This window comes from Prionailurus bengalensis, chromosome D1 (assembly GCF_016509475.1).
Source record: "Prionailurus bengalensis isolate Pbe53 chromosome D1, Fcat_Pben_1.1_paternal_pri, whole genome shotgun sequence".
NCBI lineage: Eukaryota > Metazoa > Chordata > Mammalia > Carnivora > Felidae > Prionailurus > Prionailurus bengalensis.
In genome coordinates this window covers 61,518,309-61,528,327 of record NC_057346.1, presented here as the reverse complement: position 1 = coordinate 61,528,327, position 10,019 = coordinate 61,518,309, and the positions used below count along the sequence as shown (strand labels likewise).

The window sequence follows — 10,019 nt, the reverse complement described above, 5'->3', positions numbered from 1 at the left end:
TACCATCAGTCTGTGTCTGAAAATCTCAAAATGTGATCATACTTTGTTTCCATCATAACCTATCTTGATTTTTCTTCTGTCTCAACATACCCTTCCTTTGTTCTTTTGTCTGACTCTGTTTACACTGTTGGTACCATGAATTCCATTGACAGCTATATTCATGGCTCTCCTTATTATTCTAGGTGTCTTCTTCTGGCAATATTACCCAGCCCCACAGCTACGCTAATCACTGAAAAAGCAGAAATACATATTGCTTTTCCATAAATTTAACTTCACAATAGAACTCAAACATCAAACTGCCTTTTAAACAGTTCTACCATGGTGAAAAGAAATAGAACAGATTTAAAGATTTTTTTTAATTGAATTCACTTTTCTTAATGCTGTTGACAGGACTTTCTTCCATATACTCCTTCTTCTTGTTGACTTATTGAGTAGACAATACCTACCTTAAAATATTTGGGAAGATAATTCCTACCCTTAATTCCAGTTCATCACTCACCTTGCCAACAAAGTGAAGATGAAAAGTGACTCATAAGATTGTTGAGATTGGGAAAAGTATTAGTTATAGGAGAGTAATTTTTTTTTTTTTTACCTTTGGTGGGCTCTCTCTGAGTCTCTTTTTCTAAGACTCTGTATCTCTCTTTCTATCATTTTTGTCTGTCTCCAATATAGTCAAGAGCAGTATTTATCTTCGTATTTCTGATGCCACATCGTGGTTAACCTCATTGCTGACTGGCTGAGGTTGGATGGAAAAGTCCCTCTACTTCAGTGAGAAATAGAAAAAAAACCACTTATTTTTTTGCCTGATATTCTAGTATTCTCATTTAATCTAGCTTCACCAACCATGAAGCTAACATATCTCATTAGACCAAGACAGCTATAAAGAGTTCTATTACTGTGCATAATTGTATATGCAATAAAAAATCTCATTTTCTCCAGAAAAAAATAGATAACCTACCATTTCTTCAAACTCATTTATACATTTAGTGACTAAATGTATAGTTAGCATATAGGACGCGAACTTTAGTATATACTATTAACAGTGTTGTTTTTGTTACACTTAATTTAACCCTGCTATAAACTTACTGCCATAAGAAAACATATATTAGAATTTTAAAAACCATTTTAGATTCTACAATTTTATTATACTTCCCTTTCCTTATAATACATTTTTCTTTAGATTTCCTCCTGTATCCAATACCTTTATTACATGACAAGTAATTATTATTCAACTCTCAGCTCAAGAATCATCCCCTCTATGAAGTATCTCATTATGTTCTTTTCTTAAAGTTTATATATATATATATATATAGAGAGAGAGAGAGAGAGAGAGAGAACATGCATGAGGGAGGGGCAAGCCTGACACTAGGCTTGACCCCATGAACTTCAAGATAATGACGTGAGCTGAAATCAAGAGTCAGAAGCTTAGCTGACTGAGCCACCCAGGCACCCCTCATCTCCTGATGTTCTTAAGCAGAAATCCAAATTCTTCCTTTATGCTCTCCAATGCAAGACAATGACTAGTTACTGAGTGCACCCTAGTAGGAATTAATTAATTTAACAGTTTAATTTCCCTGGATATGTTTAATATCAAAAACACATCAAATTTAATGTGGAAGCAAAGCCATTTGTTCTATTTCCAGGAGTATATCTGCATAGAGAAGGATTAGAAAACACAAAGAACCAGTTTAAGAAAAATGTTAGGAATTTTATTTTATGTGTAAGCTTTCTTTGTTCCCACTTCTGCATTATCTTTATAGATTCACCTGAGTCAGAATGCATACCTGCTTTAACGAAAGATCTACAGACATTAAGTATGGATGAGAGAAGAAAAGAAAGGTGAAAAATGTTCTTCCAAGAATATTCTTCCAAGAACATTTTTCTGGGTCAAAATATATCTTGGGTCAGATCTGATAAGTGAATTACTTATTTCCCTTCAAGGATTCTGCTCAGAGTGACTTCTTATGCACAATTATAAGGTGCAATTACCCCACACTTCCTTTGGATCCTTTCTAAATATTTATCTAGATCTCAGAGCCACTTATGAGAACACGTACTCACAAGTTTAATTCTTCTGCCTTCTTATGTGCACTTACCTACTCATATGGTGTAGTTATAAACTATTTTAGATAAAAAACAACACAGAGTTTTTAATGTAAAAAATTATTTCCACTGAGAGAAATATAGTGTTAGCAGCTAGGCAAGACTGTGATGCAATTCTCCCGAGTAATGAAGAAGTGATCAGTTATGTTCCCTGTGGTCAGCACTATTAGATTTATTTGCTTCTTAATTTTTTTTGGCATAAAGATATATTTAAAAAATCCAAAACATGTTTGCCTCTATTCCCTGAATCTTAGCTGTGTCTGTTCCTATCCCACAAAGTTTTTACAGAAGAGATCTCAGTCTTTGTCTGACACTGAGGTTAGTAACAAATGGGGCAAATAATGCCATCATATAACATATAGGCTTTCAATGGACTCTAAAGTTGAATATATCAGGGCACCTTGGTGACTCAGTAAATTAAACATCTGACTCTTCGTTTTGACTCAGGTTATGATCTCACAGTTCATAAGTTCAAGGTCTGAATCTGGGCACTGCTGGCAGTGTGGAAACTGCTTGGGATTCTCTCTTTCTCCCCGTCTCTCTGCCCTTCTTTTGCTTGTTCTCTCTCTCTCTCTGTCTCTCTCTCAAAATAAATAAATAAATAAACTTTAAAGTTGAATATATCATGAAGTTGAAAAAGAGAGGTAGAAATAGTCTTTCCAACAATAGCTGATTGTGTTGAACTATCTATTTGAACCCATGGATTTTTTTCCACAAAGGACTGTTCTTTAATTTGAGACACCACAATGGTGGCAGTCAATTTTAATGAACTAATGGTAGGCAACTCCAAATATCCAGAATCTGCTACTCAGACTTTCATTTGGGTTGGCTCATAGAAGCATCTTACTGTTATTATATCAGAAAACTGTAATTTTATTTATTTTTTAATTTTTTAAGCTTATTTTTTTTGAGAGAGACAGAGGCAGTGCAAATTGGGGAGAGGCAGAGAGAGAGAGAGGAAGAGAGAGAATCCCAAGTAGGCTCTGTGCTGCCAGCTGCACAGAGCCTGATGTGGGGCTCAAACTCATAAAACTGTGAGATCAAGACCTGAGTCAAAGCCAAGAGTCAGATGCTTAACCAACTGAGCCACCCAGGTGCCCAGAAACTGTTATTTTAGACAAAAATGAACTAAGCTGGTTCCTGATTCCTGCGCTGTCTCTAGTACATGTATTTACTATTTTACCTAGAATATCTTGTGGTATTAAAGTGTGATTAATATAGACTTTGCTGTTTTAAATAGAAAAAGAGTTGTTGACTCGGAGAGAGTACTTTGTGGTTTCTGAGGGAAGCAAGATTTTCTCATAAATGTATAATTATTATTGTTATTGCTGTCATTGTTGTTTTTATCATTACAAAATCAACCAAACCAGAAAGTTAGGAATGCTGCAGTTATAACTTTCTGAATAGAAATAATCTTATTAAACAAATAATGCATTTACACTTCCCTTTGGGCTTCCAGTCTGAGAGGGGATAGAACATTTTGAACATTCAGAGACATTTCTAGTACAGTCTTAGATAACTATATTTCCTATTACTTATGACCATTTTTTTGTGATTTCTTTGGGATTTCTCATATTTGTGAAGTGATGGCATAGGCCTTAATCTTGAAACCCTTAACCTGCCCTGCCTTAACTTTCCACAACTATGTGAGCTCACCAAAGAACTTCACATACACACGGAGAACCCAAAGAACATTCAGGTCAGGAAATGTGATGGAAGGCTTCATGAGAGGGTCTTGATCTTTCCTGTAGAAGCCCGATTGAAGAGAATAGGTTATAAGTACATAAAACACATATGTATATACTTGCGGCACCTGTGTGGCTCAGTTGGTTAAGCATCGACTTTAATTTAGGCTCAGGTCATAGTCAGTGTTGAGATCTAGCCCCACGTCTGTGCTCATATTGTTGAACCTGCTTGGAGTTCTCTCTCTCCCTCTCTTTCTATACCTCCCTCGCTCACACTTTCTCTTTCAAAGTAAATAAACATTAAAAATATGTATATACTTTATGAATTGTCATTTATACGTATATATCCTTTATGACTATATATAAAATATAGTATATGTATATATACTTCATGTAGTTTATAAATATCTTATTACTTTTTCCCAGTGTCCATAGACATTAATGTAAACTGAGGACAGTTCTCCAAATGCGGTGGATCATACACTTACATTCAATTATTTGAATGAGGTGTGAGGTGTGAAGTGTGAGGTGTGATGGAATTGGAAGAAGAGGAAGAGCAGCTTTGGAATTAAATAATGAATGCAAAGAGAATAGTCTAAGACTTGAATTTCTCCCCTAGTGATGTAAACATAATCTATTTTATCTGTTAAAGGGAAGATATGATAAAATAAAGGGAAAGTTATAAATTGTTAGTCAAACTGGTAAGACATTAAACATTATTTTGTAGGACACTAAACGTATTATTTAAATCTGTGCTATTTCTCTCCTTTATAGAAACAATACTTTTTAGAATTATCAAAACAACTCCATGTACAAAAGGACATAACACATTATATAGGACTAAATAAGTGATAGCTAATATGTGTACGGAATTCAAAATTTTTAATCATTGGACACGTCTCACCTTTCTGCTATATAATACTCTGATTTAACATTTCTCCATAGGTTTCAGCAATTTCTACAGTATGATAAACTTTTATAAATCTAAGGAATCATTGAAAAGTCATATATGGAACTTATAAAATTTATTTTAATTTGAGACAAAATTATAATAATTTGCCATTGTTTTTAAATGTTTTTAATTTTTATTTATTTTTGAGAGAGAGAGAGAGAGAGAGAGAGAGAGAGAGAGAATGAGCGGGGGAGGGGCAGAGAGAGAGGGAGACAGAATCCGAAGCAGGCTCCAGGCCCTGAGCTGTCAGCACACAGCCAAGGCGGGGCTTGAAGCCACAAACCGAGATATCCCAACCTGAGCCGAAGCTGGACGCTTAACCGACTGAGCCACCCAGGGCCCCCAATGCCATTGTTTTTTAGTATAAGACCAGTGGATACCTACTCCTAAAATGTTTTTATATTTCTAGGTGTGTTTTTCTTTCATTAACAATACCAAAAAAAAAGCACTTCCCAAAACTTTTTGTCTCACCTTCCTTATAATTCAATAAGGAATTAAAAACATTGTGAAGGAGAATCCTTTCAGACCATAATAAATTCTCCCCAATCACATTAATATATTATAAGCAAATTCAATTGAAAGTATTTAAAAAATTGTTATGCTGTACTTATACCTTTTAAAATATTGAATATATTTTCATATATATATAATATTCAAAATAATAAATATTTGTGTTTTCATAGGAATTTTTATAATGCTATTACATTTATTTTTACATATTTCAACACTATACATCCTATTTACCTAAAAGATATGTTAAACAAGAATTAATTCATAAATTACTCAAAGTATATATTATATAATTCTTGATGAGCATAGAATTTAACCAAAGGAAATAAAATATGTTGGTATAGCAGAAAACAGACTAAAAGCCATATGTCATTAGTGTTACATGGACATTTAGGAATCTGCCTTTTCTATTAAATGGATATTAGTTAAAAGAGTATCTTTGTACTAATTTTCCCCCAAAGTTAACATACTGTGAAATTCTGCCCAGGATGGTTTATCTTTTACCCAGGATGGTTTATCTAACTAAAATGACAGTCTTCAGAGTGCCAGGGTGGCTCAGTCAGTTGAGTTTCTGACTCTTGATTTCGGCTCAGGTCATGATCCCAGGGTCATGGAATTGATCCCCACATCGGGCTCTGCACGGGGTGTGGCGCCTGTTTGAGGCAATCTCTCTCTCTCTCTTTCTCTCTCTCTCTCTCTCTCTCTCTCTCTCTCTCTCTCTCTCTCTCCCTCCGCCCCTCTCCACCACTCACTTTCTCTCTCTCCCTTAAAAAAAAGTAAAAAGTAAAATGACATTCCTCTATTTCGTGAGTAACAATTACACTTCCCCTTAGACCTAACCTTGCAACAGAATGCCCCCTAATATCTTTGTTTCTTTCCCTTTGCCGTCATACTAAACTACCAATAAGTAAAATGTGAAAAATTCAGCCCATTAAATGATGCATCTTACAGGTAACCAGTGTCATCACAAATCCACCAATGTGTTACTTAGTAAATACCTGTTGATCTTACAATCAGTAACTCTCTGAGTACTATGCTAGATATTTGAGAAAGTGAAACTTTAGGCCATGTTTTCAGTTACTCATTATATTCAGACAGAATCTTGTGTGACCAGAAAATAATAGAAAATTAAAGCTTTGTAGTAATATTTAGATGGTATAGTACTAACAATGCATAAATAAAAGCATTCTAAACATAACCCAGAATTTGCAAAGTGATGTCTTCCTAAAGCCTTCAGAGAAAGATGTAAAATAATAGTTGAAGAACGGCATGCAATTTTCAGGGCTAGAAAGATTAGTTCTAGAGGAATTGGGATATTGTTTGAAAATACTGTGAGGTTTGGGGAGCGAGAGTATGCAGCAAACTCTAGCGATATGCAGCATTGACAGAACTCATGCTCAGAGGTGGGAAGTTTCAGTGAAACCTATACCATCAGGTTCTACAGCTTTGGTGAGCCAGGGATTAATCAGATCTTTCCCTACCTTCAGAGCAGTTTATATCTACTTACAGAAGAAAGATCTAGACACAAAGAAAGGCTTTCAGTCTAAAAAAGGGTTAGTTCATATGATAAACTCGAGGTCACCAGAAGGGAATTTCACAACCCCATAAACTGAGTGTTCTACCTTGTGATGAAGGCATCTTTTAGGCTCATTGATACTGATGAGTTACTGCTCAAAGGCCATCTCAGAGGACAAAGTGCTAGAGAGTACAAACACGTACACTCCTGCACACATACACACTCACACCCATGTTACATAAATTATACCTGTATTTATTTTTCTATATATCGACCCAGATTGGAAACCTTGAGGTTCACTGATGTTTTCAGTAGAAATCCAAAACTACAGATTTCATCCTACTTTTCTCTTTCTTGGTACTTGTAATTTCCACTTAAGCTGAGGAAATACATGCTCATCATCTCTAACATGCATTAAATATTTTATAGGGTTCATATAAGAATGAAACTAGATATTGAATGAAATTTTATTCTTACATTTATTCAGTAAAATTGTATTTCTTATATACAAGGGTCAGAACCATATGAGGCATTGGAAATATGAAGATGAATTACTCAACATTTTTCTATATCATATTTATAGCCACCAAGTAGATATCTGTACTAGGGAGTTTTACTTCATAAATTAAACATTAGAATAAATGGATTTTATGGCTGTTTTTTTCCACCTAGACCATCCTTCAAAATTCCTTATGTCAGTGAATGCTATACTAAGTCAATGAAACCAGTAAAAGATAGTGCAAGTCACTATTTAGTGTCATATATATATATGGCAAAAAGTTAAGTGACACTAAGTGGTAAATATTAAGTTATTAGACATCCACTGTAATCCCCCAAACTATAGATGCATTTTAAAATGATATGGTTTGAACTGTACACACTGCTATGGATTGCAAAGAATAACACAGAGCCCAAAAGGAAACCTCAATTAAGTCACCCTGGGGAAGATACCAAGAAATTTCTGAGCCTAATCCTATAGAATGAAGATTCCACCCATAAAGGAATTAGAGACAGAGGCTCCAGGTAGAGGGTATATCACAATGAGTGTGAGACGCAAAAGTAACAGAGATGGAGATATCTCTTGAAGAGATTAATGTCTTAAAAGCAAGAAAAAATGTCCAATTGGATAAATCCTGACTTCTGGCACTATACAGATTATTGATCATCTTTGAAATTAATGGGCAGTGCAACGTTAATAGTGAAAACCCCATACAATTTTGTGTGTGACAGATGACCAAGTCTCCAGGTGAAACATTTATTCCAAAATCTGAACACATTAATACAATGAAGTTGCTACTTTTTGCCCTCATAAATTCTGATACTATACTTCATCAACCAAACACAATGTGAACATATCAGGTTTATATCAAAGCATGATGTGAACATGCACTACCCAAGAATTAGGATATAGAATGAGAGAGAGGGTCGAAATCTACATCTCAAACTGTTATATCATTAGGCCATCGTCATGCATCTCCCTTACATAGTTGTCGTGACCAGCCTGATGACTTTTACATTTAATTTTTTTATTTATTTTATTATTATGATTGCTATAATAAAGTTATAAAACTTGCTATTTAAAATATTATTTTGCTTATTTATAAGGTCTTACCACAAAACAAGCAAGTAAGCTCACTGCTAATCATTCCACATTTACTTCATTTGTCTTCAGTTCAAATTTCTCTATTGGAATGTAATGTATTTAATAAATATATTATATATGCCCCCATAGAAGGCTGTGTGAAATACTATGGGGGGAAAGAAGAAATTATGATTACATTTTGATACATAAATTAAAAATCTCAATCTGCACTTAATGCTTAACTCATGATCACTCAGTAAAGAACTTTAGGATGACAAAGTGTGATCATAAATGATAGTAAATAAATGATAGATTTAGTTTCATATACATTAGTATGATAATATATTAGACTGAATTTCTTATGTAGTAGCAAAAAGGCCATTTGATGTTTGTAAACAGAGGCCAAATATTAATATTTAATTTGATTTTAAGAAATGTCTGTCTTAGTGACTGAGGGCAGATTGAGCTTCAAAAATGTATTCATAACTTTGTCTGTCATGTGTGGACTAGATATGATTATCTCTGTGTGTTTCAATTAATTTTGTATCTAAAACAAGTGAAAATTTTGAAATAGGAGTCAGAGCCTTACTTTCTTGAATGCAAAACTATAATTTTATATTCCTGTGCACAATGAACTTGAGAAAACATAGACTTTCATCAATGTTTTTTTCACTGTTTTGTGGTTGTTTTTGTTTGAAATAAAGTAAGATAGTGAGAAATCAAAATGGGTCCTTAGAGTGAAAAAATCTTGGACAACCGATCTCTAATCTGTTTGGTTTTCACCCCATACACAATAGGATTGAGCAAAGGAGGGACAAGCAGATAAAGATTGGACAGAAGAATATGAATGTAGGGTGGAATGTGGAACCCGAACCTGTGTGTAAAGAAGGAGAAGAAACCTAGGAGATAAAACTCAAGGAAGACACAAATATGGGCAATGCAGGTGTTGAAGGCTTTGAGCCTAGATTCTCTCTGAGGCAGATTGAAGACAGTTATAAATATTCGGATGTAGGAGAGTATGATAACGATTATGTCAAATCCAAGTATAATGAAAGCCACAAACAGGCCATAGATCTTGTTGATTCGAATATCTTCTGCTGCCAACTTCACGACGGCCATGTGCTCACAGTATGAATGGGAGACCACAGTGGTCCGGAAGTGTTTCAGCCGACATTTGATGAGGATGAGACATGGAGCTGAAAACATGACTGCTCTGAGTGTCACTGCAACCCCAATCTGAGTGACAAGTTGGTGGGTAAAGATGATTGCATGTCTCAGGGGATCACAGATGGCCACATAGCGGTCCAGGGCCATGGCCAGCAGAATTCCTGATTCGATACACTGGAAGGTGTGGATGAGCCACATCTGAAAGAGACAGGCATCAAAATATATGTCTGGTAAATGGAACCAGAATATTCCTAGCATTTTGGGTAGGATGCAGGTACTGAGAGCAATGTCTGTTGCTCCAAGCATTGCCAGAAAGAGGTACATGGGCTCATGGAGACTGCGTTCCAATTTGATGATGACCAGGAGCAGGCAATTCCCAAACAGAGCAGTGATGTACATGGCACAGAAAGGAATTCCAATCCAGAACTGCACAGATTCCAAGCCAGGGATCCCAACCAGTGTCAGCACTGAGGGCATGAAGACTGTGCCATTGAGCTTGAGCAT

The 10,019-nt window shown here is 35.2% G+C and overlaps 1 protein-coding gene across 1 annotated transcript; it reads right to left on the bottom strand.

The window, feature by feature from the left end:
• Positions 1-9,067: 9,067 nt before the first annotated feature.
• LOC122484262 (olfactory receptor 52A5-like) lies at positions 9,068-10,019 on the bottom strand. The gene is given in 2 exon segments (XM_043582250.1): positions 9,068-9,091; positions 9,093-10,019. Coding segments are annotated over 2 exon segments (951 nt in total).